The 18565-nt window shown below is 38.4% G+C and overlaps 1 protein-coding gene and 1 pseudogene across 6 annotated transcripts in view; one reads left to right on the top strand and one right to left on the bottom strand.

The window, feature by feature from the left end:
• The window catches only part of ENTPD7 (ectonucleoside triphosphate diphosphohydrolase 7), a 106567-nt gene that overhangs the window by 84971 nt on the left and 3031 nt on the right, over positions 1-18565 (top strand). For all 6 annotated transcript variants that reach the window (XM_032491118.1, XM_032491119.1, XM_032491116.1 and 3 more), the window contains 9 exons: positions 769-974; positions 1232-1382; positions 5158-5261; positions 6669-6725; positions 9071-9204; positions 12491-12657; positions 14871-15195; positions 17072-17157; positions 17964-18125. In XM_032491118.1, the coding sequence (XP_032347009.1) occupies positions 769-974; positions 1232-1382; positions 5158-5261; positions 6669-6725; positions 9071-9204; positions 12491-12657; positions 14871-15195; positions 17072-17157; positions 17964-18125 (1392 nt within the window). The remainder of the gene's footprint in view (positions 1-768; positions 975-1231; positions 1383-5157; positions 5262-6668; positions 6726-9070; positions 9205-12490; positions 12658-14870; positions 15196-17071; positions 17158-17963; positions 18126-18565) is intronic.
• On the bottom strand, positions 11222-14604 carry LOC106729370 (annotated as a pseudogene).

Raw genomic sequence — 18565 nt, 5'->3', positions numbered from 1 at the left:
CCTTGGGGTTGATGGTAACATCTTTACTTGTCCGGTCTTCCTGCCGTCAGCCAGGTATCTTGGAATGAGAATCTGAGAAAATCCCAACACAAAGCACTAATGTCCTAGAGCCCAGAAGCTTTTTTAAACAGTGTAATGTTTTATTTTTTATATTTGGTGTTAGGTAGACAGGCATTGTTTTATTGTTATTTATACTTATTTTCTAAATATTCTTTTTATAACTGCAAAAAAGGAGTAATTGTTGTATTTATGGAATAGATTTTTTATTAAAACAATTCTAGTGACATAAAATGTGAAGCAAAAAGCCCATAAATACCACCACCCAGAAATGCACAGTAAGTGATAATCATCCCACAGTATTCCTTATGTGTAATATGCAGAAAGGATAGATAAATAGAAAAGAAATTATTAGGATTGTTTTAGTTATCTAGTGTGCATAGCATACCACCCCCAATGTAGTGGCTCAGTATTTACCCAGACCTACAAGTCCTTTAATGCTTGGCAAAAGATTTGCTATCTCAGCTGGTTTCAGAACTGCCTCCAAACTTGGAGGAGTCTTTTAGTTACCTAATTTCAGTGTAAGCCAGCTGTTGGCTCATACATCAGTAAATATGGTCAATACTGTTTCATTCCTTTGTTAGGATGTGTAGTCCCATGTGCCTGGCACATGTAGGCATTTACTGAAGACTCATGAACAAGTGAATTAAGTAGTGGTGCCATTCGTGGGCCTGGCTGCTTAGCACCAGTTTCTCTTTTTGCCCGGTTTAGGTATTTGGCTCGAGTAGGGGACCTTGAAGCTACTGACACTGAAGACCCAAATCTGAACTATGGACTTGTTGTGGACTGTGGCAGCAGCGGCTCCCGGATTTTTGTTTATTTCTGGCCAAGACATAATGGGAACCCCCATGACTTGCTGGACATCAAACAGATGAGAGACCGAAATAGCCAACCAGTGGTTAAAAAAATCAAGCCAGGTACTAACTGGAATATATTTTATCATCAATATCTACTTGTATCTACTACAGGAATGAGAGAGGAGAGAAGAGGAGAGGAAGAAAGAAAGCTACCCTTTTCTTGAGATTCTGGGTAATGGGAGGGATAGCTCATTTGTTGCTGCCCCACTCCTATCAAATAAATACATGTTTAGAGTCTTAAAAAGAACCTTACGGGGTATCAGTCCTCTGAATCTATGTGATCTCCTTTTTAAAGAATGTGTTTTATCTTACTTAAGGAATCTCTGCAATGGCAGACACTCCAGAACATGCCAGCGATTACCTTCGTCCTCTGCTGAGCTTTGCGGCTGCTCATGTGCCTGTGAGGAAGCACAAGGAGACCCCCCTTTACATCCTTTGCACAGCAGGCATGAGGCTTCTCCCTGAGAGGTGAGATGCAGGAGTGTGGGTGGCACAAGAGCTGAAAGTCCAGTTCATGCATTATTGTCTGTGGCGCCCTGGTCTGAAGGTGGGATGTGGGTACACCGCACAGAGTTGGCAGGTGGCACTCAAAGACTCCTTGCTCGAAATAGAGCAGAGCCACTCCTACACCCTGTTATTTCAGTCAGTTGTTCACACCTGCATGTCATTTGCTTCTTTGGGGTCACTGTCTATCTGACATGGCTTTGATTCTTAGTTTTGATTGAGGGTTGGGAGCAGTGGTGATGGAGACACATTTGGATCATGAGGCACCTAGAGGGGGAGCATAGTTTCAGAAGGGTAGTAGGAGGGTACCCGAGGGACTTAGTACCTAGGGGCTAGTAGGAGAGCTCTGGTAGGAATGGGGCTTTCTCTGTAACTTTGCCTGGCTCCCTGGTGATAGTTGGTGCTTCTTGCAAAGTTCAGTCTCCATTGCTTTAGACCAGTTTTTTCAACCCCCGCCAGTCAAGTCTTTTCCACTTGACCTTGGCAGTTTAGCCTGGCTGCTTGCCACCTGATCCTCCTTCTTTCACTGAAAGAGGAAGAGGAAGAGCAAGAGGCAGCAGCTGTGCTTAGATCAGACCCCTCCTCGTTTGTGGTTCCTCCCCTTTGTCAAGTCCCTGACCCCTCCACACTTACTATGGCCATGGGGTGGTAATGAGCTCCCATAAATTTAGCATCCATCCTTCTGGAATGTTCACACTCTCATAGTCATCAGGTGGTTTTTTCTTTCACTAGCTTAAATATTTTTCCTTGATAAGTAGCAATTCCCTTTTCCACAAAGTTTCATTTTGTATACTTAGCCAACAGCAAGGAAAACCTCCACCATGTGGGTAGGGCTCTGCTCTCTGCTTGTCCAGACATGCCAGACAATGTAACATGTTAACACTTCTTTCCCTGGGCTTCTTTCCTTCTGTTCAGACACAGAGTTACTGGTTTACTCTTGAGAAACGGATTATTTTATGTAGCTGGTTGTCAATCTGAGAGGCCTGGGATTATTTTCCCATACATCTTGGTCTTTAAATTTTTTGTTTGTTTGTTTTATTTGTTTTTATTTATTTTTAAAACTAAAGTTTAGAATATTATTGTTGGAGCCTTACATCATTAAAGGAAACCTTGAAACAAACAAGTTATAATTCTGCTACCCTATCAAAACTGTTTCATTTTGTCCTATTTCCTTCTCTCTGTGCATCTGTGTGTAATTTCTACAAAATTGTAGTCATACTACATATTCAATTTAGAATTTTTGTTTTTGACTTAAGTAATACATTGTTCAAAATTTTAGAAACCCTAGGCAGAGTATAGATGACACAGGTCATCACAGGGCTGTGAATGGACTGAGGTCTCACAAACAAGGGAGGAGGGTAGAGGGCCAGAGAAAAAGCTGACTCAGAGGTCAAAAAAAGCAGAACCAACTAGCAGGGTGATGATTTGGCCGATTTTGTGTGTCTGGAGCAAAGGAGACGATTGCCTCATCTCCTGGCACTGCCCAGCCTTGCCTATTTGTCAAAGAAGTTTCTATTTAAACAAAACCAACTATGTAGTTCCACTCCATTTCTCTGAGATGTTTGCTGTCAGTGTGGAAGCTCTGAATATTAATATTAGATAATCTCAAGAATTTTTAAAGAACTTGTCTTTTCTTTTAACTTGTTTTCTGATCACTTCTTTTAATAATGCCTAGATCTATCCTGTGCTTATGAAGTCATTGCTATCTCTGAGGCAGCGATAGTTGTTGTAATAAGTGTAACTATCACTGCAAGAACCTGTTTTGTATAACTAATGCTTTGTTAATTTATTAGCATTTGTGAGCAATGTTCAAAATGGGTTTTGAATCACCTGGCCTGTATTTTGAATTTATTAGCACTAGGTTTTATTTCTTTGCCAAAGGCCTAGGCTAATAGAATTTATTCCACCTCCTTTTTATTTTGTAATGGAAATACCTTTAAAGAATTACAAAATAATATTAAAGAAAAAAACTTTATTACAGGAAATTTCACATGTATATATAAGTAGATAGAACAATATAAAGAATCCCCATTTACTTACCACCCAGCTTCAACAGTTGTCAATGTTTTGCCATAAAAAAGTTTTTTTTTTTTTAAATGGAGATACTGGGGATTGAACCCAGGACCTCGTGCATGCTAAGCATGCAGTTCTACCACTGAGCTATACCCACCCCCTCAAAAAAGTTTTTTTTAAATAAAGAAAAAATATTGAATTTTAGAAAATGAAAATTCGGCCCTATCTTGTGCAATACCTGAAGAGTGTTTTGTTTTTTAACATAAATTTGGATCATATTATATGTACTGTTTTGTAACCTATTAAAACTCAAATTATGTTGGACATCTTTTCATGTCAATACATGTAGATGTAAATTGACCTCATTTCTTTTAATATCTGTATAGTATTACATTGTATGAATATACCATAAATTATTTAACCAGTCCCTACTGGTGTACACTTAGGTTATTTCCAGTTTTTCATTGTTATGAATAATGCTGCAATATTCTTCCTCTTTGTATTCTTATCTGATGATTTCCTTTCAATAGATGTCTAAAAATGTAATAGCTAGGTCAGAGGTTAAGCACATTAAAATTTTTGATACATAGTCCAAGATTGCCCTTTAGAAAAGTTGTACCAATAATTTACATTCCAAGCAGCAGTGTGTGTTGGTGCCCATTCTTCCATATTATCACTATGACCAGCAAGCCTTCTTCAATGGATAGTTTAGAAGCATATCCAATGAGGAGGGCAAAATAGCACCTCTGGTTCCCCATGTGAAATTCTTATTGTAAAAATTTATTATGTATAACAATGAGCTTTTTTAGAAACTATGTTTGATGTTATATTGGAAGATTATTACTTTAAGTGTAATTTTTACTTTTAAGTGCTAACAATGTTCCAAGTCATGCCGACAACCAGTAAAGCCAGTGGAATATTTTTGTAATGAATAATTTTTTTGAAATCCAAGATACTTGCTCTTGTTTTTAACCAACATTTCTTTTTAGATTCATATTATTACTTCTAGCTTTGTTTCTTTGGTTTCTTTATCTGATAATACCAATAATGTAAAACATTAGAGGACAAGAAAGCTCTATAGATAGTAAGCTTCAAACATTATCCCCAGATTATGACCTTTGGATTTTGATTCTGATCTGGGTTTGCAAATGATAAGATTTTTGTTTTAAAAAAATCAACCCTTGAAATATGGAAAAGAAGATTTAAAAGTTAATTGTTAATTTATGTAAAGGATCATGTAAAAACTTGTAGGCCTAATAGTGCTTATTATGTGGTGATATGAGACATTGTTTCTGTATTGCATAAGATCTGAGGGTGAGATTGTGTTCCTCAGTCCAACAGCCTCCTTTCATAGTAGTTAGGAATAGTGTAATTACACCTATTTTATAGATTATGAAACTGTGCTTCAGTTTCCTGAAGCTTTTCCATAGTTAGCCTATGAGAGGCACAGAACTATAATCTCATCTTTTAATATTATTTGAATTGTAATACTATATTAAAGAAAAGTATTACTATTATTACCATATTGCCTTTTAAGAAGGAGGCTATACTTTTGAGACATTTTAAACCTTTGAAATCTAAGTGGGTACCAAACAAAAGCAGGATCAGGTGGCTTGGGGAGGTGAACGGTGAGGTCTAACAAGGCTAAGCGGAAGATCAAGTTGAGGCTGTTTGTGAGAAGAGAGTTTAACCATTAACTTTTAGGTTTTTTTGTTCTTTCTTACAGAAAGCAATTGGCTATCTTGGCTGATCTAGTGAAAGATTTACCTCTGGAGTTTGACTTCCTCTTTTCGCAGTCTCAGGCAGAAGTGATCTCTGGGAAGCAGGAAGGTACTGGGCCTTGAGGGGTAAATTCTGCACTTTTGGGTTTGTAGTTTTGGGGTGGAGTTGAATCCATATTCTCACGTGGCCCCAGTGTGACCTGTATGATGAATTATGTTTCCATTTCTTGATAAAGACAATCTTTTATGTCTTCCAGTTGCAGTTGACATAAAGGAAAAGATTTACAATCTCAGTGTTGCATTTTTCAGTCCTAAAATTTCCATTTGGTTTTATTATATTTATTTGCTGAGACTTTCTTTCTTTCCATTCATTGTAAGAGTGCTTTTGTTTCCTGGTTGTATAGCTGCTTTAATATCTTTATTTGGTAATTCCAACTCCTATGTCATCTCAGGGTTGGCATCTTTTCCCTTATGAGTTGAGATTTTCGTAATTCTTTTATGCCAAGTCATTTTATATTGTATCCTGGACATTTTGAATTGTTACATTGTGAGACTGTGGGTCTTGTCTCAGTCTATAAAGAGAATGTTGTTGTTTTTTGTTTTAGCAGGCTGGTTAGGTTCAGGCCTTAAGTTCTGACCTGTCTTATGTGGGCTGTGATTCTGCTGATTCACTTTTCAAAAAGCCTTGGCCTTGCTGTTTGGATTTGTTTCATGTGTGTGCCAATCTGAAACCTGGGCATAGCCCATACAAATGGGTTATCTAGCCAGTAGTTGAGTTCTCAAAACCTTTGATATATTATTTAGAGTTGGATCATGCATGTGAGCCCAGAAGTTCATAAACCACTTTATTCCCTACTCTCCGCAATCTCCCTGATACCTTCTGGTTCACCGAGGCTCACTGTCCTCTGGTCAGAAAGCCAGGGGTTTGATTTGCTCACTCTGCTATGCATTTCCTGTGACTGCCTCTGTATCCAGAGCTAAGTGGTAGAGGACAGAGGGAGAAAAACAAACAACAGGGATTTGCCCCAACTCTTGAGGCTATAGCTCCAGACCAGATGGTTTCTTAGGGGAAAAAATGGGAAACTCACCACTGGTTTGGTGGTACTTTAAATTCTGTTCTCTGTCACTGGTGTACCCACTATCACTTACTTCCAGAGTTCTCAGAAAGCTGCTCATACATTCTATCCAGAGCTCATGCTTGTATTCAGCGGAGAGACGGGGTGGAGTGTGCTTAATTCCATCTTGCCCAGAACCAGATCTCCAAGATTTACATCTTTTAACATTTGTTTTTACACATTAATTTCTATTCATTGTATGAAATTTAGAAAATGCAAATAATTTTAAAAGGGAAAAACATCACAAGGTAAGAGATTTTAAATTCATACACTGAGATTATGGAGTAAAATACTATCATCACTTTTTTCCAAGAAAAGGAGGAAAAGAGCAGCCCTAGGAAAGATGTGTATGTGCTATAGCAGTAGAGAATTAAGCAAGGGCTTTTATATTTCTTACTTAGGAGTTTATGCATGGATTGGAATCAACTTTGTTTTGGGAAGATTCGACCATGAGGATGGTGAGTAATGTTGTCTTCTTATGACAGTTCTAAGGACTGAAGTGTTTATATCATAACCTATCAGTAACACATAAGTGCTAATTTTGATTTATCATTTTTTTTTCTTTCTTTCTTCAAAACTTAAGATGCTTCATTCTCTAGTCATTTTTTGATTTCCACACTCATTCCATACAGTACGGGGTTTTTTTCCCTATTGGATTTTTAAAAACAAACCTTAGACATATCATTTCATCTTCATGTACTTCAATAACACTCTAACAGATAAGGAGTTTCAAAACAAACAAAAGTATCCACAGTTTCATTTTTAAACTTAACAAAGTTAACAATTCCTAATATCATGTAATATCCATCTAATACCCAGGTAGCGAGTTCCCTGATCATGTCAAGAATATTTATTTGTAGTTGTCTTGTTCAAATCAGAATCTGAACATAGATCACAAATTATATTTGATTGGTCTCTCTCTCTCTTTTTTTTTTTTTTGGTGAGGGGAGATGATTAGGTTTGTTTGTTTGTTTGTTTGCTTATTTATTTCAAATGGAGGTATACTGGGGATTGAACCCAGGATCTTGTGCATACTAGACACACACTCTACCACTGAGTTATACCTTCCCACCTAATAGGTCTCTTTTAATCTGTAACAGTTAAGCTTCTTCCCTCAATTCGTTTTTTCAAATCATTCATTTAACCAAAAAAAACCTGATTAAAACTGGGTCACTTGGTAGAATGAATTAGCCACATTCTGGATTTGGTTGACTGCATCTTTGTAGGGTATTTAACATGTTTCTCATCCCCTCTTATGTCCTATAAACTGGAGATTAGATACAGAAGCTTGATTAGACTTAGATTAGGTTCTTTTGGCAAGAGTAAGTTATAGATGGTGCTAAGTGTTTCCTGCTGCATCACATAAGGACTTTTATAATATCTGGTTGTCTTTCTTTCAGTCATATTAAGGCTGAGCAGGTATTTGGGGTTCAGGTATTATCAGCCTGATCAGATCTGTTATAAAAATTCTCCATCTACTTTTCACCAAATGGTTAGAGCATCCAATTGTGATTGTGGCTTAGACTTATTTTTTCATTAGAGGTTGCAAAATGGTGATTCTTCTACTTCTGTCATTCCTTCTTCATTTAACAATTAAGATTTTTATGTAATGAAATTTTCTTCACTGACCATTTGGTTACCCTGAATGTAGTTCTTATGAGAAAGACAGAATAAACCCTTGATTCTTTCCTTTTATTTATCAAGTTTTTGAATAATGACTTTGTGTTCAAGCAACTCCCAGAGGTAACCACTGAAGCTTGGGGCTTTTTTTTTTTTCCCCAGTGTCATTATGAACTTGTGGATTTTAAGTATTTGATGCATTATAGTCCATCACATCATTATTCTTTTTGCTGCTCAAATTATACCATCTTTGCCCAGTAGGAGCACCTTTAAGTTGGCTCTTGTACCCTTTTAACATGATCCCAATAATCTTCTATTTCGCTGGCTTTTTGGCACACTAAGGTATTCTATACTCATCTTGTATTTTTTCTACCCTAGACCTGGCATCAGTCATTTTTTAAGGAGCCCTTGTTTCTTTTAGTGGAAAATGATATTTACAGACCATGGTCTAGACGCCAGGGGTGCTCATTGCTCCTGGATTATCTTTGTTTCTAGGCCTTTTCAGTGGACAGAGCTAGGAAATACGTATTTTTTTAGAAAGATAAAAATATAAACAACAGGGTCCTACTGTATAGCACAGAGAACTATATTCAATATCTTGTAATAACATAATGAAAAAGAATATGAAAGACTATATATGTGTATAACTGAATCATTATGCTGTACACCAGAAACTAACACAGCATTATAAATCAACTGTACTTCAGTTAAAATTATTCAATCAATCATGATCTCATAGTGATAGTTCTAATTCATATTTAAGGTTATAAAGTTATTGTTCAATTTCTTTGATTTTATATTAAAATCAAATCCTTTCTCTCTTATGCTGAATATTTGTTTTTAGAGCTATTAACATAAATGTTTATTTGCTTTATTCATAACATATATTTAATGTTTTAAAAATAATAATACCAATAATATTACCAGTAAAATTACTGGAATGCACTTTTAAGATATTTATTTGTTTCTTTTGCCATTAAGCTATATTTTACAAGAGATATACAGTCAAAATACCAAGTTTTAAGTCACTTGAGTAATGATTTTCTGTGTAGTATACAGTTAAGTTAGGTTAATTTGTTTCAGTTTATTTTCAATTTTTAAGGGATTTCATGTTTTTGATTTTTTTTTGGTCTTTTTTTACTTAATTTTGGCTTTTAATTACTAGACCCCTTATTTATTTCAGAATCAGAATCTGAGGCTCCCCAGGAATTGGCAACAGGGCGCAGAAGGACGGTAGGGATACTGGATATGGGAGGAGCCTCTCTCCAGATTGCTTATGAAGTTCCTACCTCAACTTCTGTTCTTCCTCCACAACAGGTATTTTATTATTAGGGGAAATTCGGTTGCTAAGAATGCCAGTATTTAAAGAAGTAAGGGCACTGTCTGGTCTGAGTCCAAGTATTTGTTCAGATCCACACTAACTTGTGTTATCTTGGGTAGGTTACCTCTCTGAACCTCAGTTTCCTCATGTATAAAAAGAGAATAATAGTATCTGCTTCATAATGTTGTGAGGATGGAATAACACCACGGTGTAAAGCACTTAGCAAGCTGCCCAGCAGGTATTAAGTGTTTAGTACATTTTAGCAATTATAGTTATGCTACCTATCTCCAGGAGTTGCCTGAGGATTAAACATGATTGTATAAGTCATGGACCACAGCATTTGATACATGCTTGTTCATTAAATTGTTATTCCCTTTTCCTTTACTGATGGTTCCATTCTTGTGCTTCTATTATTCCTTACCTGATTTGAATGTAAAGAATGTATTTTGAGGGAGAAGTTTCATCACATGGAGGAAAAAGAAATTAAACATTTTTTGAGTCCCTATTATGTGCAAGAAATAAAGCATGTTACACTGCCCCTGCCAAAGCCTGTGACTTCTCAGTGGAGACAGCCTATGATAACAGGCAGGCCATGATGGTGCTATCATTTGAGCAGGGTTTCTCACCAATGACACTGCTGACATTTTAGGCCACATAAGTCTGTTGTGGATGACTGTCCTGTGCATCACATGATGTTTAGCAGCATCCCTGGCCTTTATCTGACACAGTAATGTCCCCCTCTTCCCCAGTCTCCCAATTTTGACAGTCAAAAATGTCCTCAGACTGCCAAATGCCCCTGGAGGTGCAGAATCACCCTGGTTGAGAACCTCAGATCTAAAAAGAACTGTGGTGATTTGGGAACTTGGCAGGGTCAACTCCATTTGCAAAGGCTTGAATAGGAGCCATGCTGGCTTCATAGAAAGTAAGGTATTAAAATATTTACCTGGTCCTTGGATGATAGTAGGCTTTTGCATAGTGGAGTCTGAGGAAAGGCCATCTGCATGGAGGGAGCAGTCTGCACAAAGACACAGAAAAAGCAGCAGAGAGCCCTGGATGTCCAGGGAATGATGAATAGCCTGTTACAGTATGGGATTTTCAAGTGTGGTAATAGAGAAGGCTGGGAAGATGAGATGAAGTTAGATCATGAGGAGTCTTGCTTGCCGTGCTAGAGGATTTGGTTTGTATATCTGTAGATAGTGGGGAACTAGCAAAGATTTTTGAGTAGAGCAGTCCAATGGGCCTCAGTTTCATCGTCTATGAAATAATTAAACTCTGACGGTCCTTCCCAGCTCTGAATTGTGTGACTGTGTTAATTTTGTGACTGGGTTCCAATCTGTTTTTTTAAGAAAGTAATTTTGGTGTCAGTAGGAGAAAGAACTATAGGTCAGGGAACCTTGGGTGAGAAATGATAAAGAGCTAAACTAGACAAGGTAAGTGGAAATAGAAGGGAACGGACAGTTTTCAAGGTATATTTTGAAGTTAAAAAAAAAACAACAGTGTAATGTGGTGATGTGGGAAGGGCAGGGAGGGATGCCAGTGATGCTGAGGGTCCAGCCTACATAACCGAAAGGGTGACAAATGCAGTGACTAAGTGAGAGACCAGAGCGGAAAGGGCAGGGTTGATGCTAAGCACACCAGTATGGTTTGAGTGAGAGAGTCCTGGTCTCTTGCTCTGAAGTCCTATAACGATAAGTTCAATTTTGGATATGTTGAATTTGAGATATCTGAGGAATGTATATGTCTAGATATCTAGCAGACTATTGGAAATACGGGTTTTGCAATCAGCAGAGGAGTCTGTGGTGGGGCTGGAGATTTCGGGAACTAAGTTGTGAGACTCTTAGTCATATTTGTTAGTATATATTCAACAGGTAAAATGAAAGCATGGTTCTGATGCTAAGGAATGGGTGATAGGTGGCACTGAGCTTTAAAGTCATAAATGGCTTAAAGTTGTAAACAGACACATAGCAATATAATGGATCTGTGTGCTTAGTTAAAATAAGGAAAGAAACAATGAGACATAAAACAATGCACTTTAAATTTTTAAAATAATCCTAAATTCTTACTTTTTTGTATAATTCACAAAGTTGTGCACATTCACAAAATTACACAATCACCACTGTCAAATTCCAGAACATTTCATCACTCTAAACAGAAACTCCATGTTCACTAGCAGTCACTCACTATTCCCCTTTCCCCAGGCCTGACAACCACTAATCTACTTTGTCTCCTATGGATTTGCCTATTCTGGGTGTTTCATATACATGGAATCATACAATATGTGGCCTTTTATGCTGGACTTTCATTTAGCAAAATGTTTTCAAGATTCATTCATGCTGTGGCAGGTCGGTACTTTATTTCCTTCATGGCTGCATAGCATTCCATTGTATGACCAGGGCACATTTTGTTTATCTACTCATCATCTGAGGGACATTTAGGTTGTTTCCAGTTTTTGGCTGTTACGGATAATGCTCCTGTGAATATTCACATACACATTTTTGTGTAGATGTAAGTTTTCAGTTCTTTTGAGTATATACCTAGGATTGGAATTGCTGGGCACAATAGCGTTTCTATAAATTAAAAATAAATACATTCAAAACAATCCCCTTTAGCAAAAATACATACAAACAAATATTACACATTAAAGCACATTTGAATGGTTGCCTTTGGCAGGGAGCTGGTGTGGGGGTAGGCATGAGGATAAAAGGGAGTAAACAAATAAAACAAAAGTGGGGCTTTGCCATGATAATGTGCCCTGAACTGAGGAATATGCTTAATTCAATCTCTATACCTGAAGTCAACAACAGCAGCAACAACAACACAGAGGTAAAATTGAACTTTTCCAATCCCCAGATCTGTCAGAGGGATCTTATTGATTAGTTTTAGAAAGGCCATAAAATAGATCTCCTGATCATCTGTAGCTCGTCTGTCAAATTCCTTAAAGTTGTTTTTGTCAAAGGGATTATTTTTCTGACTATAAAAATGGTACATTCCCACTTTGGGAAACTGGAAAATCAGAAAAGTACATGCAAGAAAATGACATTAACTATAATGATTCTACCTTCTGTATAGCTACACAAAGTATTTTAGTCTCTAATTTGGTATTTAGTCTCTGATTTGTTCCTTTTTGTGTAGTCATGTCATTTTATGTCTTTGTTTAAAATGATGCTGTGAGGATGAAAGAGTGCTATAAGACATTTTAAAGACAAGTCATAGCAAATGAAGCAATGTCATAGCTTTCTAGAAATCAACCAAAATTCACATTCCCTGTACATTGTAATACAGGAAGAAGCTGCGAAGATCTTGCTGGCTGAATTCAACCTGGGCTGTGATGTTCAACACACTGAACATGTGTACAGGGTTTACGTCACAACCTTTCTGGGTTTTGGAGGCAACTTTGCGCGGCAACGCTATGAAGACCTTTTGCTGAATGAAACTCTTAACAAAAACAGGTATGTGTGACATGGGATCTGTGATTTTTGAAATATAGTGTTGTCAGGCTGCAGACATTAGGAAGAAATAGTTACACTCTACTTAGACAGATACGTCCTTGCTCCCTCCTTCCTGACCACCCCTGCCAATAGGGTAGCGTCTCTTAGAGAACCTCTGTTAGTTGTCCCACTTGATCCGCGTGAGAGTGCCTTCTGATCCTTGTTATTAGGACGCAAAAAAGTATAGCAGCTTATTGTGGTGACTTCATGCTATGCCCATGTTCGGACATGGCATCACAGGATAAGTGAGATTAATTAAGTCACTAATTTAAATTGTGCAGAATGATGTAGCTCCTAGAGTGCATTCTACATGGAAGTGCTCAGGACGTGTATGATGAATTGCAGTAAAGTTGCATCTGATGTGGGACTTAGGGTCCATAGTGTGCATAAAAGATTAAAAGCGTGTGTGGTCAAAATTAACCTTTAAAATGTTCTCTTTAAGTCCAGAATGGCCATTTTTCCCTCCAATATTGGAGAGATCAGTGATTCTTCATTTGTGTACCAGATGAAGTATTTAGATCATAATGTACAAATAGTTGTGGGGATTTTTAGTATTTAAAATTATTTTATTATTATGCACATTAAAGGAAAGCATAATAGAGAGTAGAGTTCTTTTCCCCCATAAAATTATTTATCTCCATTTGTTTAGCTAGAAATGCTAGCCTGAAGAGATACTGGTATATCCCATTTGTAATAATTTCTCTATAGCAATCAACTGTCTTATATTGGGAGCATGTTAAAGAAAATATTGTCCCATAAGTCCTTTTTGTTTTTCTAAGTCTCAGCTCCCAAGAGTTCAAGGTGCTTTGGGATAACCTGCTTTCCTGGATGATTGATGAATGCATTAAAATCAGGGAGGGTGTTTGTATTCTGAAAATATTCTTAAATCCATACAGATGTTGCTTGGTTGTGGAGCTCAGATCACTCCTGCTGGCACTATGGCATTTGAAGAACAATTACTATGAAAGTTTCACACCAGTTTTGTTTTGTTCCTTCTTCATTAGCCTCTGTGTCTCCTTTTCCATTTTCTGGCTTTGTTGTTCTGCTGTTCTTTTTTCTCTGTCTGCTGTTTTCTGCTGCCTTGGAACAGGCTGCATCATCTTCTTCCTACACATTGGTATTTTCTTACCATGTATCTGAGTTACCTAGTTCAGAAGACTGATTATTCATCTTGTGTAGCTGCTAATCTATGCTTTAACGATTCTCTCTTTTTAATAACAATTTTCTGAGTTTTCCTTACAGGTGGTGTCACATCCTTGAAATAGGATCCACTTGTTCCAAAGCATTTCATTGTGCTAATTCCCATTCCCTCCTTCAGTCTTCACACTTGTGGGGGCATCTTCTTCCCAGGAAGTCCACTCTTCAACATCTGTCTTAGGAACTGATGAATAATTAACTGGTGTTGACAGAGTTATTTGGTCTCCACTTAATTTCTGTCCTTGGCCTGCATTTTTTCTTATTGAAGTATAGTCAGTTTACAATGTTGTGTCAGTTTCTGGTGTACACTGGCCTGCGTATTAATCTCTTTAGGAGGGAGACTACTGTTGCTAGACAAGTACAGACTTTAAACAACCAGAGCTGTGTGATGGCCGTGTTGGGAATCAAAATCTGCCCCTCCTTCCCCTCTCAGAGCCAGGCCTGTGGTCGGTCACTATTGCCAGCCATTTCCACTGCACCCCTAACACGGTCCCTCCTCAGGAAAATCCCCCTGCCCTTCCCACTTCACCTCCTCCCAGTTGTTTTTCTAAACATTAGAACTGTCCTCAACATGGTGAGATCTTTTCACTTTTAAGAGGCAAGTGGGAATGAAGACTAGATGGAGACCAACAGATTCACATCTCCAATTTCACTATATGCTGGGAAATACACATGTTGACTAAAAGGTTGAACAAAATTAATTACTGCCATATTTCTCTCCTTTCCTTCCCTCCATTTTCCCTTCCTTCCCTCCTTCCTTCCCTTACACCCTTCCCTCCCTTCCTTCCATTTTCTCTCTTTCTTTCTTTTCTTTCTCTAAATTGAATTTGCATCATTTAGGTGTTAACGTGATACAACTGCGTGGTAGAGCACCGCCCTTATTTTTAGGGGTGTCAGGTAAAGGAATAGTAAGACATCTGTGAAGCATCTTAGAGTCAGCTGAGTACTGTAGTGATGTGATTTTGTCATTGTGACAGGTTGCTGGGCCAGAAGACAGGTCTGAGTCCCGACAATCCATTCCTGGATCCCTGCCTGCCTGTAGGACTCACAGATGTGGTGGAGAGGAACAGCCAGGCTCTGCATGTCCGAGGAAGAGGGGACTGGGCAGCTTGTGGGGCCATGCTGAGCCCCCTGCTGGCTCGCTCCAACACCAGCCAGGCCTCGCTGAACGGCATCTACCAGTCGCCAATTGACTTCAACAACAGCGAGTTCTACGGTTTCTCTGAGTTCTTTTACTGTACAGAGGATGTGTTGCGCATTGGTGGCCGCTACCACGGGCCAACATTTGCCAAGGCTGCTCAGGTAAATTATTAATAATTAAGATGACTCATGTTGGCGGCAGCCATTTATTGGATGCCTAACTTTGTGCCAGATGCTGTGCAAAGGGCTTTGCATGCCTGATCTCACTAGATTCCATGCAGGAGCCCTGTAAGGCCTCATCTGACAGATGAGGAAGTGGACTTAGAGATGTTAAGGAACCTGCTATGTTATACTGCCTTCTAAATTTAATTAAGCTTAGGTTTCATGGGTGTCCTGTCACCCAAATTATCACCCAGGACTTATATTATTGTGGTGGCTAATGGTTTTTTCTCCAACTTCCCAACAGTCCTCTTTAATATTTGTGGCCAAAAGTGTCATCTCCAGATATTTTTCCCTTGCTGGGTGTTCCCACATATAATGTACTTTTGGGGATGATGTCACACAGGTGGGCAAGTCCACTTTCATTTTCTTAACTTGAGCTATTAAGAGGCCAGAATGGTATAGGATCATTTGGAATATTGGAAAGATGTTGCAGAAAGCAATGATAGTGAAAGTATTGTTTAAATTTAAAATGCATAAGTAAACATTCACTTAGGGCACATTTAGGACGTAAGCATCTTATAGGCTTAAAGCATTAGTTACTCGGACAGGTGAAAATATAGCTAGGTTTCTATAGTTCCTGCTTTAATTTGGATTCATCTCTTTTTAATTTTTGCATATGTCTCTTTTATCAGAAAAACTTATGGGAAGCATCTGTCCTCTCTTTTTTTATTTATTCCTTTCTGCTTTCTCAGACTTCTCTAGGGTTCTGTTGGTATAATGCTTCCAACAGAAACGTCTGCAGTGCATGTACTGTTCCCTAAAAGTGGTCCCTAGGAAATATTGAAAACCTGGTTTGTATTTGCTCTTTCCTCTCCAGCCTCCAAGAATACCCTCATATTCCCTTTCCTTTCCAGCATTCCCTAACTGTCCATGGCCTGACTCTTTCATTTTAAAATGTCTTCAAATTCCATTCCCTTGAATGGGGCTCAAGTTCTTACTTGCCCAAACTGCTAGTGGCTTAATATTTTCTCTTTCCCAGGTAAAAGATGATTTTGTTCTTACTTTTTTTTACTTTCACTCAACTGTTTTCTTCCCAGTGACACCTGCCTTGTCCACCCTGTACAAAATTACATCCCTCCCCAGTGTGTCCTGTTTCCCTTTCCTGCTTTATTTTTCCCATGGGCATTTATGCCATGTAACACACTCTGTATATGTATGTGTGTGTATGTATGGACGTGTATGTATATGTATGTCTATTTGGTTATTATCTGTCCCACACCACTAGAGTGTAAGCTTCTTGAGGACAGAAATTATTATCTGCTCATTGCTGGATCCCCTTGGCACCTAGAATAGCACCTGGCACATAGCAGCATTCAGGAAACGTTAGTTTACTGAACATACCAAAAGGAATGATACCCTTGGTGAGAATTTCAACACAGAGGCAGGGCAGTGATAAATTTTTGACCATTTTGTTCCCTCTGCTTGACCTGCTTATGTCTGTCCTGCTTAAGGTAGAATGAAGCTTTGTTTGGCTTTTGATATTGCTACTCCTGGTCCTAACCTTACCCTCTCTGCAGCCTAACACGCTCAGGAGCCATGTCTGGCTGGCTTTGTACTGGACGTGGAGGCAACAGGAATAAAAAAGGAATACTCCCAGGCCCCTTAAGTCACCCAGTCGCCTGAATTCAGGGACTTGCCTTGCCTGCCTTGCCCAGAACCTGGGACAGTGTTTGGTGAATGAATATACCATTTCTGTTTTCCTTTGTCAACCAAGTAGCCCATAGGTAACTTTAGAAATGGCACAGCTGTGACTGTGGGGGAGTTATAGAGTTTGCCTCCCATTTCATGTCGCACCATTTCTCTGTGCTTGTTCCAGGATTACTGTGGCATGGCTTGGTCAGTACTCAATCAGAGATTTAAGAATGGCCTCTTTTCATCACATGCAGATGAGCATCGACTCAAGTAAGTAATTCCTTTTCACCCTTCTATGTGGCCTTAAAATGTATGAACAGTGAATGGAAGAGAGTGAGCAATAGTACAGATTGGATTGTATGTTGAAGAAGAATTTGGTTATTTCAGATTTTGATTTTCTGAGGGATAGGGGCCAAAATAGTGAGCTTATTTTTAGCAAAGGCAAGGGAACCTCATGGTTACCAAAAGAGTTCTCAAGTGGTGTGAGATCAAAAGTGGTGTGGTCTTTTTATTTTTAAATTTTTATTAAAATATCAAACATGTAGAAGAATAGAAAGAACAGTAAGATAAACCCACATGTAACTGTCACTCAACTTCAAAATACCAATATTTTGCCAGTTTGGTTCATCAGTCCTCCCATTTTGTAAACATTTTAGTTAAAAAAGAATTTAAATATAAAGAAAAATAGAATACTTCTGAGTACCTGACACCCAGCTTCTCTGCTAATAGCTATCTTCTCATGACCATCTTGTTTCATCTGTTTTCCCACCTCATAATTCGGTTATTTTGAAGCAAATCCCAAACATCATATAATTACATTTGTAGATATTTCAGCATGCTCTCTAAAGATATGGGCTATTCAAAAAAAAGAAAAACATAAATCACAGTATCATTGTTGCGTTGTGTAAAAGTGATCTTCACTTTTGTGGTAACCGTTTAAATAAGAGGATGTAGAATCAGATTTGGCTCCACCTAGAGGTGAGGAAGGTGAAGTGGGGAGAGACAGGTCTTCCTGACACCCAGTGGTCTGGTCTTGTTCTTTTTTCCTGTAAAAAATGTATTTTTTTGTCACACAGATATCAGTGTTTTAAATCAGCTTGGATGTACCAAGTTCTCCATGAAGGATTCCACTTTCCCTATGACTACGCAAACCTGCAGACAGCCCAGCTGGTCTATGACCGAGAGGTTCAGTGGACGCTGGGAGCCATTCTGTATAAAACACGCTTCTTACCACTCAGGTAAAGTGGACTGACCAAGCCGGCCTCTGGAACTCAGAGGATGTTAGTTGGTGCCTCAGAACAGGTTTCTTAAGTGACCTCCTCCTCAAAAAAAACCAGAAACAAAAACACCCAAACTCCCTTTATTACTGCCATGTGAAGTACTATCACTAACCAGGCATGTTGAAACAGAAAGAAGGTTGAGAATTATTGTTCTGGAGTCTGTTCTTCAGCTTTGCAATGTCAGGGATTCAGCTTTGTTTATCTACAACAAATCAGTCTTTAGAACTGGCTCTTACTAACCACTTCTAAGATACTGACTGATGAGCTAAAGTTACTCTGGAGCTCTGTCTGACTAGAGAACTGGGGTAGGTTGTGTCTATACAGCAATCTTTTCTAATGGGAGAGTCACTCAGGAGATTGTGTCATTGACTTGGAAGGCTTTTTGGTGGGCCAGAATT

This window comes from Camelus ferus, chromosome 11, assembly GCF_009834535.1.
Source record: "Camelus ferus isolate YT-003-E chromosome 11, BCGSAC_Cfer_1.0, whole genome shotgun sequence".
In the NCBI taxonomy this organism is placed as follows: Eukaryota; Metazoa; Chordata; class Mammalia; order Artiodactyla; family Camelidae; genus Camelus; species Camelus ferus.
Note: the sequence above shows the minus strand (reverse complement) of the source record. Positions and strands in the feature narration are given on the sequence as shown.